The sequence below is a fragment of the Chenopodium quinoa genome, unplaced genomic scaffold (assembly GCF_001683475.1).
Source record: "Chenopodium quinoa cultivar QQ74 unplaced genomic scaffold, ASM168347v1, whole genome shotgun sequence".
NCBI lineage: Eukaryota > Viridiplantae > Streptophyta > Magnoliopsida > Caryophyllales > Amaranthaceae > Chenopodium > Chenopodium quinoa.
Window position 1 is genome coordinate 1,736,996 of NW_018744311.1, and position 19,174 is coordinate 1,756,169.

General features: G+C 35.1%; 1 protein-coding gene across 3 annotated transcripts; it reads left to right on the plus strand.

Annotated features, from left to right (window-relative positions):
* Positions 1 to 12,714: 12,714 nt before the first annotated feature.
* Positions 12,715 to 18,990, plus strand: LOC110696037 (nuclear transcription factor Y subunit A-1-like). 3 transcript variants are annotated; one of them, XM_021873302.1, is made up of 7 exons: positions 12,715 to 13,308; positions 14,754 to 15,117; positions 15,726 to 15,841; positions 15,954 to 16,025; positions 17,843 to 18,007; positions 18,119 to 18,245; positions 18,337 to 18,990. In XM_021873302.1, the coding sequence occupies exons 2-7, from the start codon at positions 14,841 to 14,843 to the stop codon at positions 18,489 to 18,491; spliced, it is 912 nt and encodes a 303-aa protein (XP_021728994.1). In that variant the 5' UTR covers positions 12,715 to 13,308; positions 14,754 to 14,840; the 3' UTR covers positions 18,492 to 18,990. The 3 variants fall into 3 exon arrangements, with proteins under 3 accessions (XP_021728994.1, XP_021728995.1, XP_021728993.1); XM_021873303.1 differs by having other exon boundaries at positions 14,789 to 15,096; XM_021873301.1 differs by having other exon boundaries at positions 12,716 to 13,308; positions 14,789 to 15,117.
* The last annotated feature ends 184 nt before the right edge of the window (positions 18,991 to 19,174 follow it).

Here is a 19,174-nt window from a genome sequence, read left to right on the forward strand (position 1 = left end):
CACGACATATATAAAAGTAGGGAATCCTTTTTTTCATAATAAAATCAAGGAAGTTTACGTGAAGTAATTACATACATATTAATTACTGTTAATTCGTGTAATAGTACACTTGATTGTCACAAATGGACATAAATTAAGTTGAAAAAAATGTAAGTGGTTTCTTGGAATGAGGGTTGACAAAATATGTTCATAGGAAGGAATCAATTAAAAAAAATAAATTGCATTTGGATTGGTGTCTTTTTGCTAAAGTTGATGAATTCCTTTTATAATTCCAATGATATAATGTACGTGAAAATATATATGTATTATATCAAAGCAAATGCTTCTTTTTCTTTAAAATTGAGTTAATTAAATGAAGTATGTGTCATAGAAAACTCATCAAAGCTTTTCTAGAATCCGAGGTTCTCTTTGCTCCTTCTAGTAATACTTTGGCTTTTGGGTCAAAACACCATTACTAGCTTAACTACTGTTGTAATTAAAGTTTGGGCAGCACTTCTTCAGTTTTCCCTCCTTCGATGTGTTTTTTCTTTTGGGGTATTTGTTTGTTCTTATTAGGGTTGGCAAAAAATAATCGCACATATACTCATTCGGGGAAAAAAATTACTCCGTAGTTTTTTCAAATTGAATTTTTAATTTAAATTTTTACTCTATTCACATACTTCACTTTGATCTCATTAATACTAATACATAAGATTAAATTAAATATACAGAAAATAATATAGTCATGTGGACACTTGTCATAATCGTTTTAATGTATGGTTTGCGAATATCAACTGTTTATATTTCAATCATGTTGATACTTGAAGTGATTATTGATCAGAGTGACGTTCTGGATTGGCAAATCAAATTAGAGATTTTTTTATTGTTATTTTGATATAAATGGAGTAACAACACAATACAAGGTTGACATGTAATTATGCTTTTGCCTAGCTTTTAATCTTTTATGATTATTTATCCAATTTTATTGATTTAATTTTTTTTTTTTTTTTTTTTTTGTGAGTTAGTAAATAAAATTAGATGCCATTATACATGTTGCATTTAATGAGTTCATGTGATATATTTGAATTTTCAACTCATGCATTATTTTCTGTTTTTGTTTCTAGCATAGATATCTCACAAAGCCAAACCATCTTACTTACTACTACGTAGTAAAAAAAATATAAAAAATAAAAAAATATCAATAAAGCAAATTAATTTAAAAGGATTAATAATAATTCGTATAATTAATTTAAAAGCAAACCTTTCACTTCAATTCGTATAATAAATCAATAAAGTAAATTAAATAATTAATTGAGTTTGACACTAGACTACTAGTGAAGGATTCAAAGATATTAATGTCCCTGTACAGACCAAATCCAATGATCAAGATCATTGTATTAACGATGAGGTATTATTGTAATTTACAATGCTAATTTTACCCATAGTTTTTATATGTCAGGTGCTATTATCACGTATTGCTCATTACAAATTTACAAGTACCCCAATCTGTTCTACGGTCCCACCTTGTTTGAACCCTTCAACATATCACTTCATAAAGAAAATGATCAATTGAAGATTAAACGAAAATTCGAAAGTCTCAGGGCCTGTTTCGATTCACTGAAAACAATTGAACTGAACTTATTTGATTGGGACTGAATTGAATTGAATTGAATAGAACTGTAGTGAATTATTATGAGAGAAAGAAATTAGAAATTGAACTAAACTAATTAAAGCCAAACTTAATTGAATGAATTAAATTGAACTGAAATTAAGCCGAACAAAATTATAGATAAGATTAGCTAAGAATTCTTTATAGCATTCTCAAATGAACTCGCATATCAAGTCCTATGCTTGCAGACAATGTGTATTGGTATATGGGCCTTAAATATTGGACTTGCTATATTTTGGACTCCCAAAAGCTGCTCTTACATAGCAACACGTTTTCCTAGAACTCTAGAAGCTTATGCAAAATTGCAAATATTCCTGAGTTAGGTTTTAAGGTTTGAGAAAAGGTTTGTATATACTACTAGTTCTTGGATTTTATATTTTTGGTCAGTTGTTGATGTCATTTCTTAACAAATTCTTTGATCTTTACTTCCTTAGCAGTGGATTGAGTCAACATAGTCATCAATTCACTAATTTAAAATAGCTGTATTTGACCATTTTGCCTATTATTTATGGTACATTTTTTCTTGACATAAAATGCTAAAGACAACTATACAAATACAGAAATCGATTAACTTGATAGGGTTACTTTGGAGACTTGAGTAATGCAATACATCATTTTACATTCCAACTCAAAATTTGGTCAAAATTATTGTGATCTCATAAAAACAAATAGATAGGCTTTGCGTTCTTAATATTACATATATATCGTTATACTAAATACTAATCTACAAAATGAAATCACTTGCAACTAGAGCTGTCAATTTGGGAAAATGAGTCGGGTCAACTCGGGTCGGGTCAATTCGGATTAATTCCATAACCTATACGGGTCGGGTTCGGCTTGGGTCATGCTTGAGTCGGGTCACGTCGGGTAATACTTCTTATCAGGTTTGGGTCGGGTCTAGTTTAGGTCGGGTTACATTCGGGTCGGGTGAACAATAGGTCGGGTTTAATTCGGGTTTTCACGGGTTAGGGTAATTCTCGGGTTCGAGTTAGGTTCGGTTCAAGTCAATAATTTGCGGGTTAGAATCAGGTTGGGTCATTCTCGGGTTTGAGTCGGGTTCGGTTCAAGTCAATAATTTGTGGATTATAATCAGGTCGAGTCATTTTCAAGTCGGGTCATTCTCGGGTTCAAGTCGGGTTCGGTTCAAGTCAATAATTTGCGGGTTATAATCAAGTTGGGTGATTCTCGGATTCAAGTCAGGTAATATTCAAGTCAATAATTTGCAGGTTACAATCAGATCAGATCAGGTCATTTCCAAGTCACGTCATATTTGGGTTCAACTAACTATAAATAGATAATTATCATTTTTATCACGCTAATTATTTCCTTTGACTATAATATATATGACAATATACTAGGGAACTATTGTCTATAATTTAGGAAGATAATTATCTCCTTTGACCATACAACAAATATATACTATATTTAACTCTTAAATTTGAAGATGATGCTCCTTTCTTTTGCTAGCCTAGACCGACTTAGTCTCTCTAGACAAAATGTTTGATCAACAATAATAAGGGGGTCTAAATTGCATTTAAGGTGATTTGAAATCAGGTCAAGAACAATTTGGGTTGAATTTAGGTCAAGTCAATAACAAGTCGTGTTAATTTCGAGTCGGGTTAGTAACAAATCGGGTTGAATTTTTGGGTCGGGTAAGTAATACGTCTGGTAAAATTCAGGTTAGGTCAATAACAAGTCGGATTGAATTTGGGTCAGGTCAACAACAACTCAAGTTGATTTCGAGTCGGGTTTGTAACAAGTTGGGTTAAATTCGGGTCGGGTTAGGAACGGGTCGGGCTAAATTCAGGTCAAGTTAGTAACAAGTCGGAATAAATTCGGGTTTTGACAGGTTAAAATGGGTTAGGTTCAATTTCGGTTCAAGTCGGGTTCGGTGCAAGTTAAATAAATTGGCCGTTGTAAACAGGTAAATCGGTGAAAGTTGTAAACAAATAAATTGGCCATTTAACAGCAAATTGGATGGTTTCAAACACCCAATTGGACTCCCGTATGATATTAAGGACCACGTAAAACATTTTGGACAATTTTATATCCGGACAAACAAAAGTAAAAAAAATCCAAAATTGAAGGCTAATATCCACGCATTTTGAGAAATTTTGGAGGTTTCAAGGCCCGATGTCGAAAAGTCTTGAAATTCTATGGGATACATCTCGGGGTCATATAATGTCGTGTGGAACCATATATGATCATTATTTGTTGTCATAAATGTTCGTGGTAGGCTTGGATTAATGGCTTGGATTAATGAAATCATTGCAAGTTATAAACCGGTAAATTGGTCGTTTAACAGCAAATTGGATGGTTCCACACACCCAATTGGACTCCCGAAATGTATTAGGGACCATTATGGTAAAAATTTCGGCAATTTTTATTTCCGGGCGAAAAAAAAGTCAAAAAATTCAAAAATTGAAGGCTAATCACGTTTTTTGAAAAAAATTCGAGGTTTCAGGGCCCGGTGTAGAAAAGTCTTGATATTTTAGGGAATACATCTCGGGGTCATATAATGCCGTTTGGAACCATATATGATCATTATATTTTGTCATAAATGTTCATAGAATGCTTGAATTAATGAAATCCGTGCAAGTTGTAAACCGGTAAATTAGTCGTTTAAAGGTAAATTGGATGGTTCCACCAACCCAACTGGACTCTCGGAGGGTATTAGGGACCATGGTAAACATTTCGGCAATTTTTTATTTCCGGGCGAAAAAAGTCAAAATTTTCAAAAATTGAAGACTAATATCCACGCTTTTTGAGAAATTTTGGAGGTTTCGGAACCTGGTGTAGAAAAGTCTTGAAATTCTAGGGGATACATCCCGGGGTCATATAATTCCGTTTGAAACCATATATTATCATTATTTGTTGTCATAAATGTTCGTGGTAGGCTCTAGTTAATGAAATCGGTGCAAGTTGTAAACCGGTAAATTGGTCGTTTAAAGGCAAATTGGATGGTTCCACCCACCCAATGGGACTCCCGGACGGTATTAGGGATCATAGTAAATATTTCGGCAATTTTTATTTCTGGGCGAAAAAAAGTCAAAAAATTCCAAAATTGAAGGCTAATATCCACGTTTTAAAGAAATTTTGCAGGTTTCAAGGCATGGTGTCGTAAAGCCTTTAAATTTTAGGGGATATATCTCGTGGTCATATAATGTCGTTTGGAACGATTTATGATCATTATATGTTGTCATAAATGTTCGTGGTAGGCCTGATTTAATGAAATAGGTGCAAGTTGAAAACCGGTAAATTGACTGTTTAAAGGCAAAATTGGATATTTGAACCCACCCAATTGCATGGACTTCCAAAGGATATTAGGAACCATGATAAAAATTTCGGCAATTTTTATTTGCGGGCGAAAAAAAAGTCAAAAAATTCAAAAATTGAAGGCTTATATCCACGCTTTTTGAGAAATTTTGGAGCGTTTGGATCACGGTGTCAAAAAGCCTCGAAAATTTAATAGATACATCTTATGGTTCATTTAATGTCGTTTGAAATCATATATAATCCTTATATGTTGTCATAAATGTTCGTGGCAGGTTTGAGTTAATGAAATCGGTACAAGTCGTAAACCGGTAAATTGGACGTTTATAGGCAAATTGGATGTTCCACCCACCCTATTGGACTCCTAGTGGGTATTAGGGACCATGTTAAACATTTCGTCAATTTTCGTTTCAGGGCGAAAAAAAAGTGAAAAAATTCCAAAATTGAAGTCTAATATCCATGCTTTTTGAGAAAATTTGAAGGTTTTGGGGCCCGTTGACGAAAAGACTCGAGATTTTAGGGGATATATTTTGGGGTCATATAATTTCGTTTGGAACCATAATATATATAATAATTATATGTTGTCATAAATGTTCGTGGTAGGGTTAGATTATTGAAATCGGTGCAAGTTGTAAATCGGTAAATTGGCAGTTTAAAAACAAATAGGATGGTTCCACCCATCCAATTGGACACCTGGAGGGTATTAGTGACCAAGGTAAATATTTCGGCAACATTTATTTGCGGGCGAAAAAAAATAAAAAATTGATGGCTAATATCCACGTTTTTTCAGAAATTTTAGAGGTTTTGGGGCTCGGTGTAGAAAAGTCTTGAAATTCTAGGTGATACATCTCAGGGTCATATAATGTCGTTTGGAACCATATATGGTCATTATTTGTTGTCATAGATATTCGTGGTAGGCTTGATTTAATGAAATCGGTCAAGTTGTAAACTAGTAAATTGATCGTTTAAAGGCAAATTGGATGATTCCACCCACCCAATGGGACTCCCGGATGGTATTATGGATCATGGTAAAAATTTCGGAAGTTTTTCTTTCCGGGCGAAGAAAAAGTCAAAAAAAATTCAAAAATTTAAGGCTAATATCCACGTTTTGGAGAAATTTTGCAGGTTTCGAGACCTAGTGTCGAAAAACCTTTAAATTTTAGAGGATATATCTCGGGGTCATATAATGCAGTTGGAACCATATATGATAATTATATGTTGTCATAAACGTTCGTGGTAGGCTTGAATTAATGAAATCAGTTCAAGTTGTAGTTTGGTAAATTGGCCGTTTAGACACACTTTTTAAGAAATTTTGGATGTTTCGGGTCACGGTATCAAAAATCCTTGAGATTTTATGTACATCTCGGGGTCATATAATGACGTTTGGAACCATAAATGATCATTATATGTTGTCATAAATGTCCGTGGTAGGCCTGAGTTAATGAAATCGGTGCAAGTTGTAAACCGGTTAATTGGTCGTTTAAAGGTAAATTGGATGGTTCCACCCACCCAATTGGACTCCCGGAGAGTATTAGCGACCATGGTAAACATTTCGGCAAATTTTATTTCCGGCGAAAAAAAGTCAAAAAATTCCAAAATTGAAGAATATCCACACTTTTTGAGAAATTTTGGAGGTTTCGGGCCCAGTGTAGAAAACTCTTGAAATTCTAGAGGATATATCTCGAGGTCATATGATGTCGTTTGGAACCATATATGATCATTATATGTTGTCATAAATGTTTGTGTTAGGCTTGATTTAATGAAATCGGTGCAAGTTGTAAACCGGTAAATTGGCCGTTTAAAGGCAAATTGGATAGTTCAACCCACCCTATTGGACTCCCGAAGGGTATTAGGAGCCATGATAAAAAATTTCGGAAATTTTTATTTGCTGGCGAAAAAAAGTCAAAAAATTCAAAAATTGAAGGCTTATATCCACGCTTTTTGAGAAATTTTGGAGTGTTCGGGTCATGGTGTCAAAAAGCTTTGAAATATTAGGAAATACATCTCAGGGTCATATAATGACGTTTGGAACTATATATGATCATTAATGTTGTCATAAATGTTCGTGGTAGGCTTGAATTAATGACAGGATAAAGTCGTATCCCCTAATCAAAAGTAAATACCTAAATCCTCTAACTAAAGTAGATAGGGAAGTAGGGTCGATCTCCACAGGGAAACAAGTCTTTTTACTTCTAATTAATTATTATAATCTAAATTATCTAAGTAACCAATATTTATGTTTGAGTATGAAACTAAACTACAAAGAATAGGAATAGGGAGAAACAATATATAAAAGGATCTAGGGCATAGGTTCACCAATAAATAATACTGCAGGGTAAAACATAGTAATCAACCATTGACATTTCATAAATAACACGATTAACAAGCTCTCGCAATTTATTAATCAACATAGATCTAACAGGCTCTCGCAATTTACTAGATCTAGGTTCTTATTGAAAATAGCCTTTAATATCAAATTAATATCTGCTCGATTCATCAATTAATATTGCTATACTTTTACAAGCCGCAATTGTAAAACGTTAAAACAATTCAATAAGAAATTATCATGCAATACTAACAATCAATAATAGTCAATCATCAATGCATCAATTAACCAGATTGTAAAGGGCTTTCGCTACGTATTACAATCACACAATTAATTTATCGGTATTAAATCTCATCTCTCGAATCTCGACTTAACCATTTATAAATTAACCTGCCTATTGAAACTAGACCTAAACATCAATTCTCATCTCTCGAATCTTGAATCAATATTGTCAAACTCATGCATAAAAGATAGGCCTAATCCAGTCACAGAGCATTAAATCAATGAATAGGAAATTAATCTAGCATTGATAATCAACAACAATAATTTACCCCTTCATATTATTTATTAGATCCCCATAAACCCTAGAAATTAAACTACTCACAAATCATCATGACTAAACTAATCAAATAAATAAATAAAAGCATAATCAAGGGAGTAAATAAAATAACTGAAATTAAAGGGGAAGAAATTGTTACCAAAAGGTAATCTGGAATTAATGGAAGAATTAAGAACAAAAGTTTAGAGAGAGAATTCTAAGAGAATAATTAATAGAGTAAAGAAAGAGTAAAAAAAAGGAGAAGAAGAAGAGATACTAAAATCGTATTACGGAGGAGTATTTATACTCCGTACAAAGTCCTAAATTAAAACAAATTAAAACTACGTTAAACATCTCCTAAGAAATACACGCGCCCGATCGGGCGAGGCACCGCCCGATCGGGCGTGCCTTCGGGCGCTAGCCTTTTTGGCCGGGCGCCGACCTTTGCTTCTCCCGCCCGGCCGGGCACGCCTCCAGGCGCCAGCCTTTTTGGCCGGGCGGCTCTCTTGGGCCACTATTTGGATTATGATTGGGCTCCAATTCTTCGGGCCAATCTGGGTTTCCTCTTTGGGTCTTGAATACTCGGTCCAAATGCCCCGGTATCACCTATACCGAGCCCTTAATCACCGGTTCGATGGCTCTAACCGGCCCTGGGCTATAAAATCTGGTCGTGTTTCTCCAATGCTCGTGATTGCTCCAAAATATCTCGGGAAAATATTCCAAAAGCATAAATCCCTGCAAAAGTCAACCAAATCTACGAAAACACTAGAAAACACCAATTAGTAATAAAAGTGGCTCTAAAGAGCCAAAAACACTACTAATTATGACCAAGGGACGGGGGTAAAATACTATATAAAATAGACACATCATTTAATGAAATCGATGCAAGTTAAAATCCGGTAAATTGGTCGTTTAAACGCAAATTGGATTGTTCCACCCACCCAATTGGACTCTCAGAAGTTATTAGGGACCGTGGTAAACATTTCGTCAATTTTTTATTTTCGGGCGAAAAAAAAATCAAAAAATTCCTAAATTGAAGTCTAATATCCACGCTATTTGAGAAATTTTAGAGTTTTCGGGGTCCGTTGACGAAAAAACTCGAGATTTTAGGGGATACATCTCGGGGTCATATAATGTCGTTTGGAACCATATATAATCATTATATGTTGTCATAAATGTTCGTGCTAGGCTTGAATTAATGAAATCGGTGGAAGTTGTAAATCAGTAAATTAGCCGTTTAAAGACAAATAGGATGGTTCCACCCACCCAATTGGACTCCAGGAGGGTATTAGGGACCATGGTAAACATTTTGGGAATTTTTATTTCCGGGCGAAAAAAGTCAAAAAATTCCAAAATTGAAGGCTTAACATCCACACTTTTTGAGAAATTTTGGATGTTTCGGGTCACGGTGTCAAAAAGCCAGGAAATACATATCGGGGTCATAAAATGACGTTTGGAACCATAAATGATCATTATATCACTAGTAGAAAAATACAAAAAGGCAACCACCAAATGGCACCGGTTCAGGCCAAACCGGTGCAAAAAATCGGCCTAAAAATGGGCGGGTTTTTAGACAAAGAGAAATGGCACTGGTTCAGATCAAACCGGTGCCAAAAATACAAATGGCACCGGTTTGAACCGGTTCCATAAGATGTTAAAAAAACGGTTCAATTCACATAATAAACCCTAAAAAAAGTTCTCACTCCGCCTCTTTTTATTTCATTCCCTCTGATCTCCTTCTCTCTCCTCTCTCCCTTCTCTCTCCTCTCATCTCCCTTATCGATCTTCATCTCCCATGCATATTCGATCTAGCTCCTCTCTCTAAACCGATCTTCTTTCATCTCCTCTCCCTAGCTTCTTCGATCTCCTCTCTTTCTTTGATCTACACCACCACAAATTCGACCACCGCCACAAAGCCCACCACCACAACATCACCACTGCCGCAAAGCCGCCGCCACCACCACAAAGGTCGACGGCCACCGCAAATCCCACCGACAATTTCTGGGTATAATTTATACGAGGTTAGGATTTAAGTAGATTTTAATCGATTTTGTTGGATTTAATTTAGGGTTTAAAATAATCAATTTTGGATTTTAATCAATTTTTCTGGGTTTATTTAATCGATTTTTGGATTTTAATTCGATTTTTGTGGGTATAATTATCCGAATTTAATGGGTTTTGTATTTTAATTCGATTTGTTCTCGTTTTTTCTGGGTTTAATTTTGGGTTGATTAATCAATTTTAATTACATGCATGTGTTTTTTTTTTGGGTTTTTTTTTTTAATTACATGCATGTGTTTTTTTTTTGGTATAATTTATACAAGGTTATGGTTTAATTTATAAGTTTAATTCGATTTTAATCGATTATGTTGGATTGAATTTAGGGTTTAAGTAATCGTTTTGGATTTTAATCGATTTTTCTGGGTTTATTTAATCAATTTTTGGATTTTAATTCGATTTCTGTGGGTATAATTATCCGAATTTAATGGGTTTTGTATTTTAATTCGATTTGTTCTCGTTTTTCTGGGTTTAATTTTGGGTTGATTAATCAATTTTAATTACATGCATGTGTTTTTTGGGTATTTTTTTTAATTACATGTATGTGTATTTTTTTTTGAGTTTATGGGTTGTTTTTTTTTTTCGGGGATTTTGTATTTTTTTTCAATTTTATTTTTTATAATTTTGTGTTTTCTGGGTATAATTATCTGAATATAATCGTTTTTGTTTTTTTTTTTCAATTTTCAGTTCGTGAGTTATCTTCGTCGAAAATTGATGGCAGATACTTTGCTTCTGCAATTCAGCTACTAAGCTCGTTCGTCGAATCCATTTGGTTTTTTTTTTTTTGGGCAAGTGTAAAACTACTGATTATAAATTTCAATTATATTATGTATTAATGTATTATGTAATATTTTGGTGATTATGAATTTCAATTATATTTGGTGTGTTATTACTGATTATGAATTAATGTTATAATTGGTGTTGTATTAGTTTTCTGCCAATTTTCAAGTGAACAAAGAACAAGAACAAAAACAAAACAAAACAAAAAAAAAATAAAATAATTTTGGGCAGTTTTGGCACCGGTTAACAGGTGCAAAAACCAATGAAATAAATATTTTGGTTCATTTTTGGCACTGGTTAACCGATGCCTAATTGAATATATGGCACCAGTTTTGAACCGGTGCTAAAAAGGGGGTATTTGGCACCCCCCACATAGGCAGCGGTTCAAATCGGTGCCTTAGACCGGGTTTGAACCGTTGCCAAAGCACTTTTTTCACCTAGTGTATGTTGTCATAAATGTCCGTGGTAGGCTTGAGTTAATGAAATCGGTGCAAGTTTTAAACCAGTAAATTGGTCGTTTAAAGGCAAATTGGATGGTTCCACCCACCCAATTGGACTTCCGGAGGATATTAGTGACCGTGGTAAATATTTCGGCAATTTTTATTTTCGGGTGAAAAAAAAGTCGAAAAATTCTAAAATTTAAGGCTAATTATATCCACGATTTTTGAGAAACTCTAGAGATTTCGAGGCCCCACTGTCGAAAAGCTTCGAAAAATTAAGGGATACATCTCGGGGTCATATAATGCCGTTTGAAATCATATATAATCATTATATGTTGTCATAAATGTTCGTGGCAGACTTGCGTTAATGAAATATGTGCAAGTTTTATATCGGTAAATTGGTCGTTTAAAGACAAATTGGATGGTTCCATCCAAACAATTGGACTCCAGGAGGGTATTAAGGATCATGGTAAACAATTTGGCAATTTTCATTTCCGGCGAAAAAAAGTCAAAAAATGCCAAAATTCAAGGCTAATATCCACACTTTTTGAGAAATTTTGGAGGTTTCGGGCCCTGTGTCGAAAACTCTTGAAATTCTAGAGGATATATCTCGAGGCCATATAATGCCGTTTGGAACCATATATGATCAGTATATGCTGCCATAAATGTTCGTGGTAGGCTTGATTTAATGTAATCGGTGCAAGTTTTAAATCGGTAAATTGGTCGTTTAAAGGCAAATTGGATAGTTCAATCCACCCTATTGGACTACTGAAGGGTATTAGAAGCCATGATAAAAATTGCGGCAATTTTTATTTGCGGCCGAAAAAATGTCAAAAAATTCAAAAATTGAAGGCTTATATCCACGCTTTTTAAGAAATTTCGGAGTGATCGGGTCACGGTGTTAAAAAGCCTTGAAATTGTAGGGAATACATCTCAGGATCATATATTGACGTATTAGGGATCATGGTAAACATTTCGACAATTTTTAATATCTGGGCGAAAAAAATTCAAAAAATTCCAAAATTGAAAGCTAATATCCATGCTAATTATCGGGTTCAAGTTAATAATTTGCGGTTTAGAATCAGGTCGGTTTATTCTCGGGTTTGAGATGGGTTCGGTTCAAGTCAATAATTTGCGGATTATAATCAGATCGGGTTATTTTCAAGTCAGGTCATTCTCGGGTTCAAGTCGGGTTCGATTCAAGTCAATAATTTGCCGGTTATAATCAGGTTGTGTCATTTCCAAGTCGGGTCATTCTCGAATTCAAGTCAGTTTATGTTCAAGTCAATAATTTGCAGGTTACGATCAGGTCGGGTCATTTCCAAGTTAGGTCATATTCGAGTTCAACTAACTATAAATAGATAATTATCATTTTTATCAAGCTAATAATTATTTCCTTTGACTATAATATATATGATAATAAACTAGAGAAATATAGTCTATAATTTTGGAAGATAATTATGTCATCTGACCATACAACAAATATATACTTTAGTTAACTCTTAAATTTGAGATGATGCTCCTTTCTTTTGCTGGCCTGAACCGACTTGGTCTCCCTAAACAAAATGCTTTGATCAACAATAATAAGGTGCTCTTAATTGCATTTAAGGTGATTTGAAATCAGGTGAGGAACAATTTGGGTTGAATTTAGGTCGGGTCAATAACAAGTCGTGGTGATTTTGAATCAGGTTAGTAATAGATCGGGTTGAATTTTTTGGTCGGATTGGTTTTAAGTTTGGTAAAATTTGGGTCAGGTTAATAACAATTTTTTTTTTAAAGAGTGAAAACTAGTGGCGGCTAAAGGGGAGAGTAGTAAGAGTGAAGAGGTATAGTGAAGTAACACGAGAGCACTGGAACACTTCAACGTGTCGTCCTTATACCATTCTTGTTCTGTTGCGCTGTCTTCCCGTTTATTTTCCTCCTCTCAATTTTTTTATTTTTTATTTATTTATTTTCAAAAATTAAAAAACAAAAACGAAAAAAAGACTACCCAACGAAAGACTTTGCTACGACTTCCTTCTTCACAAGATTGGAGGAGAAAAAATAAATAAAATTTAGAGAGAGAAAATTAAAAAATAAAAAGTACCCAAAATTATATTTTTACAATTTGATTTTTGGGTGGAATTTCAAATTAATTTTGATATATTCAATTGAAAGTTTCCCCCAATTTTTCGAAATTCTCAAAATTTTAGGGTTCTTATTGTTAATTCTCTTTTGTTTCATCAAGCGAGAATTTTTCTTCCAAGTAAGTATCTTTTTTTGTATTCCGATTGGTCTGATTTGAATTTGTTGAGGTTTGAGCGTCTTTTTTGAGGTTTTAATTGGTGTTTGTGTTTATAATTCGATGCGAATTTTGTTTTTTTTTTCGATTTTTTGCCGAGTAATTTAATTTTGAGTTGTTAGGGTTTCTGCATGTCGATATCTATAAGTTTTAATTGTTCTGAGAATTCTGTATTAATTGTTTGTGATCCTGTTTGTTTGATTTTCATCGTTGATTGAGCTAGGGGATTGGATTATGATAATTTGGGGAATTTTGGTGGGTTTTAGTTTGTCAACTGTTGTTGGGATTTGCATTGGGATTTTGTTTAAATTGATTTGGATTGATTATTGAAATCATGATTATAAATTTATTAGCTTTTAGTTTGATAAATGTTGCATTTATTTTGCCTAAAATTATGAGTGAATTATGGTCTCTCAGCGGCAAAATGTTGAAGGTTGCCAAATTCTGGGGCACTCTGCATGTTAAATTACCTGAATTCTTAACAACCTAAAGAGATATTGATTGAAGAAAGTCTCCGATCATATACAGTGTTCGTGTTCGAGTTATCGCGATATAGATAGTGTCGAAGGTGACATAAATCTTTCTCAATTTTCTCTCAGAAAGGGGTTGAGACGGGTGTTGCTAAGATATGTGACAATTGATCTAGTAGATAACGAACCGTCCTGTCATACTTTGCTTCCCAGGAAAAAGGGTGTTTCAGCTTCATGCAATTAGTTTTTTTTGACAATCTTGGTAGACTGTGTAATTCAATTGAAGTGTTGGAAGGGGATGATGATATATGTTATTAGTTACTTGGGGATCTATAGTATTTGATGACTCCAGATTGGTTTGGAATTCGGCTGATTCCTATGTCAAGCTCGAAGTGAGCTTATAGATTGTGAAGCTGGTTTAAGCATCTCCAGAGTACTTGAAGTCAGTGAATTCATTAATTTTGAGAGTTCAATGCCAGAGGTGATAGGACTGGATAAGGGTAAGATAGGGGAAAGCAGCTAATCATGTTTCTGAGAACTAGTTTTAGTCTTTTAGGTCAATAATATTATTGTACATTTGTACCTCCGAGATTATGATCTTGTTCTTGATTAGTGGATGGGTTATGTCAGAAAAATTATATTAAGAGGAGATGACTATTGTTAATACAAGTAATAAAAAAACGATAATTAGAGAAAATCATATAATTCGTAGTACGTAAGCTAAAATGTGGAAAGGTTATAGGTCTAAGATCCTGAGATTAATAGAAATACACACGTAAGTTTGAGAGGGAGTAAATAATTATATAGATTACTTTATTAACTGGAAGAATTTAAAGTTGGAAAACAGGATCTTTGCTCGAAATTTTTAGCTTAAGGATTTGACTTGTATTTTTCCAATGTTAAAATCACATGATTGGTTTTTTGATGCTATTTTTGCAGAATCTCTAGGCTGATCTAGGTTAAACACTTTGCAGGTTCAAAGTTGAATATCTGTGATTGATGCCTTTTTAAGTGCTTAACTGAAGCATGCCATCAAAATCTATTTTGGCAAGCCAACCCGAGCCTAATTCCCAAACTAATACTCCACCATCAGCAGCTTGTTCTGATCAGTGGTGGCGAGGGGCTGGATATGGTCCATTGCCTCTAACTGATGCAGTTGGAAGTGTTCCTAAACCAACATTGCTAAACCATCCAGTTGAGATGTCGGGATCTAAAGATGACCAGTCACTGTCAAATGCGGGGGATGATGAAGAAGAGACCAGCAAAGACTCAGAAACTACAGGTTCTACTTCTACCCCTCGAGGTATTGTTCCACATATATGTTACTCGCTCCCTCTCTAGATATTAGGCCACATTTCTATTTTGGATTGTCTAATAGTAGTCCACTTTTAAAATTTTGTCGATCAAAACTTACAACTTGTCCATATTAGTCTTAACCGATGGTAACTTAAATAAAAGAATACTTTGTGGGCTCTATGGCATGGTAATAATGCAAAGTTTTTCAATTAGGATGATTATGATAGTTCTATCCAATTCCTTAGCTTTACCTTTTATTATATGTGGCTTATTATTTAGGGATGGGGGGAGTATCATTATGCCAACATAATGGCATGTTCATAATGCGGTGCTCTATAATTAATTGGAAGAAGTATCTCATACTCTATTTTCTTTCTAATCCCCCCCCTCTTATTATTTGAGGGCTGGGATGGGTGTGTGTTTATGGGCTTGTGTCTGTATGTAGTATGTAAACAGTAAATCATTAACAGATTTTAAAATTTGTACATTAGTTGCAGACTTGCTGGACTTGTACTAGAATGCAAAGTAGGAATTTAATTTACTTTTTTGCTTTAATAAGGAACCAATTTAAGATTCTCTTCGCTATGCTAATCAGTTTATTTTCCTTGCCTCAAGACGGTAGCTGTGGGCACGATCTTCAGAAATCGCAATATGGTGAGTCTGGTATGTCTCTTGGAAGTGCAGATTACTATTCACAGCATCCACAGCTAGAACTTGTTGGTCACTCAATTGTAAGTGATACATGTTTTTTGTTTACACTGCTAGACTTGCCAAATGATGATTACTGCAAATATGAATATATTACAACCAACTATTTTTGTAATACTATACTGCTATATGCAGGCCTGTGCGTCAGCTCCTTATCCTGATCTCTACTATGGAGGAATGATGGCTGCCTATGGATCTCAGCCCCTGGTTGGTCGCTTTATATTTTCGTAACTGGCGATTTTTTGTCATAGGGGAAGTGGGGAGTGCACTAGGAGTTTTTTTTGTCCTTAATAACCTACAATTACTTGCTCATAATTTGTGATTGCTCTGAGGGAAAGATTATTGTCAAAGGAAAAGGGATGCATAGAAATATATTAATAGCTGTGTTGTTAATTTAACTTCTTGTTGTCTAGTGTGTGTGCCTATTGTCTGGTGTATGTTTTTTCCCATGTGAAAGCTCTATGATGTGAAAGTATCACCTTTTTTCCCCTTCTGATTAGATCAATTTGTTCTGGAGCCCATTAAACTACCATCTTACCACATTATTCCCTCTGCAACGTCTCATTACGCCCCAAGAACTAGCAGCTACTACACAGATGATCCCTAGAGTAGTGACACTGACCACCCTCTTCTCCATGCTTGGATCTTAGCCGTCTAATTCACTTTATATGCAAATGGCTTTCGCTACTTGGTAATCACTTTCTGAAATGACTGCTGCTCTTCTGCATATGTTCTCTGCGCATGAGAAACTTCTTCAATTGCAGTTCTTCAGCATGAATAATTCTGCATTTAGCTTAATGACATTCTCTCTGCAAGCAGTACATAGTCCTTTCTGAAACCACTTTCCACTCTCTAGTAGTCTCTTAAGCTCATTTAGACCCACATGGCCGCACACAGTGACATAACTGCAGTTAGCTCCACACAGCTTTGGACTTGGAACCTTTAAAGTAAAGAATGCTTGCAATTTGCGACATTTATGCATAGGAGCAGAAAATCACATATCCTACTTAACAGGTAACATATCTGTGGAGGAGAACTCCTGCATATATATCCACCGAGTAAGTAGGGTTCTAAATTGTCTAACTCCATTTTTTCCCCACTGTTGGAAGTCACCTCCATTTTATAGATGGTCATAATAGACCTCCATTCTGCTTCATTTACGAGAAGTAGTCACTGTTAAAATGTCAATTGCCTTAAATAAAGAAAATAACTGATCATCGCTGAAGCTTGCTTGTTGCTTGAGAACTGACAGTCTCTAGGCTTCGGCACACTTTTGCATTATTTTTGTTAAAGCAACAAGTCTATAATTGTCTAAATCTGTTTTTTGAAATGACTATTTGCTGGCAGACTTAAGCATTAAATAGCTTATTCTGCTATTGGAATGGCTCTATTGACGAGATTATCAGGGTTGTGGCGTTCTCCAGACTACTGATTGGATTTATGTCTTAAGGTTCTGTCCTAGCATCACTTTGTCTTAGTGCTTGTGGTTAGCCTAAGGTTTATGATAATTGCCTTAATCTTACAACTTGTGAAAATTGGAAGTTTTAGGACTTTTAGGATTTTGAAAATAGGGGAAAAAATGTTTTTTTTTTCTAGGGAAATACGAGTGTAATATTATCTTCCCGGTTGATGATCTTGGATGAGTTTTATCTATAGTAATGTGCTTTATCCACCTTCTAACTCGACATCTCTCCCATTAGCAGTAATTGCTTTAAGAAGGGAGGGGGTAATGACCTCTAAATAAACATGGATTGGATGTTATTCAGTTGTATAATGTTGATAAAGCTAGCTAGGACAGTTGTGTTTGCGATTGTGTTTACAGTTTTACAGGTTTTTCATGTTAGAGGTCTGTTTCATCTATCAACTTTAAATGCTTTCAATTGTCAATCGTCCAAAACCTTGCTATTGAGTATCTGTTTGGCCTTAGTTTTATGAATAAGATATGCTGTTTGTTTTTGGCTTGAGTAAGGTAATGATGTGTGCCTGTGTGACTAAATCTTTCCTTTAATGTATGATATGATTAGGTTCCTCCCCAGTTTTTTGGGATGCATCAACCTAGGATGCCTCTACCTCTTGAGATGGCACAAGAACCTGTTTATGTTAATGCTAAGCAGTACCATGGAATCTTGAGGCGGAGGCAGGTCCGTGCTAAAGCTGAGCTGGAAAGGAAACTTATCAAAATCAGAAAGGTAATTGCATGCTTGATCCATGTAGACTTTGTATCTAATTTTCTCTTGTGACCTTTGAATGTGTTGAATCCTTAATATGTGTGTGTGTGTGTGTGTTTCCCTTTTCTGTAGCCATATCTCCACGAGTCTCGCCACCAACATGCTTTGAGAAGGGCTAGAGGTACAGGAGGACGTTTTGCCAAGAAGGGTGAAGCTGAAGGTTCTAGCCACTCTGCTGATGAGAAAAATAAATCATCAGGTTTTGATTACCCTTCTGATCTTTATTGGATAGTTTCAGGATGTTGCTTTTATTCTCTTTTGACATTTGGAAAATTTATGCATACAATCAGATGCAGGAGGGTCCCATTCGCATGAGGCCCATGAAGAACTGGCTGACATGTCCAACGGTTCGGGAGGAACTAGAACTGGAGAAGGTCAGTCGAACCAGCAATGGGGTAACAGCATGTCTAATGACCAGGCTCCACAATGTGCACTAGCCATCTGAAAGTTTGAGCATAACGAGGGAGTCGAGAATTCAACTACCTGGATAGAAGATGTATATGTCCTATTTCTCTTAATCTTTTTATGGCAGATTGGATCTTCTTTTGGCCTTAAATGGCCAAGCGGCAAATCATTCTTGGCTGGTTAATAGTGCTTGTGGGTGTCAGGGAGAGTAGGATAAACTTGGATAGCAAATATTAGCAGTTTGATGGCCTTTGTGTTTATCGGCATACCCTCTGGATTATGTACAGTTTGTAGTTTTTATTTTTCTGTAGTTCAGAGCTTTAGGTTAGTGAGGAAGGATAATGAGGCTAAGATATCATCATTTGGTAGCTTGTTATGTTCGATCTTGATGACTTTTACTTCATTTTAGTACTTTGTATAGTTGGTAGGTTTATGGTGCTATTAGGTTCGTATTTGAGATATTACTATACTCTTGGCTGGCTACAGCTCATAAAGTGTTTGGAACAATAGGTTTACTGAGATTTTGTGTTTAACCATTCTACCACTTGATACTAACACTGTACATGTTTTACCGGCACTTTGGTAGCATTAAAGATGGCTGAATAGTGCGCTTTTGCTGGTTTGTTGCTCTGCTCAGGGTGAAGATTAGAGTAGGAGATTACGAATAAGATACTCATTCATTGGGTACTTGGCTATGCGATCCTCCAATTGACACTGCTTGGG

Excerpts from the sequence above, each read along its gene's own strand:
- LOC110696037 (XM_021873302.1), top strand. The coding sequence starts at position 14,841 with ATGCCATCAAAATCTATTTTGGCAAGCCAACCCGAGCCTAATTCCCAA. Across the intron at positions 15,842-15,953 it reads AACTTGTTGGTCACTCAATT|GCCTGTGCGTCAGCTCCTTA; the intron begins GTAAGTGATACA and ends TGCTATATGCAG. Across the intron at positions 18,008-18,118 it reads AACTTATCAAAATCAGAAAG|CCATATCTCCACGAGTCTCG; the intron begins GTAATTGCATGC and ends CCTTTTCTGTAG.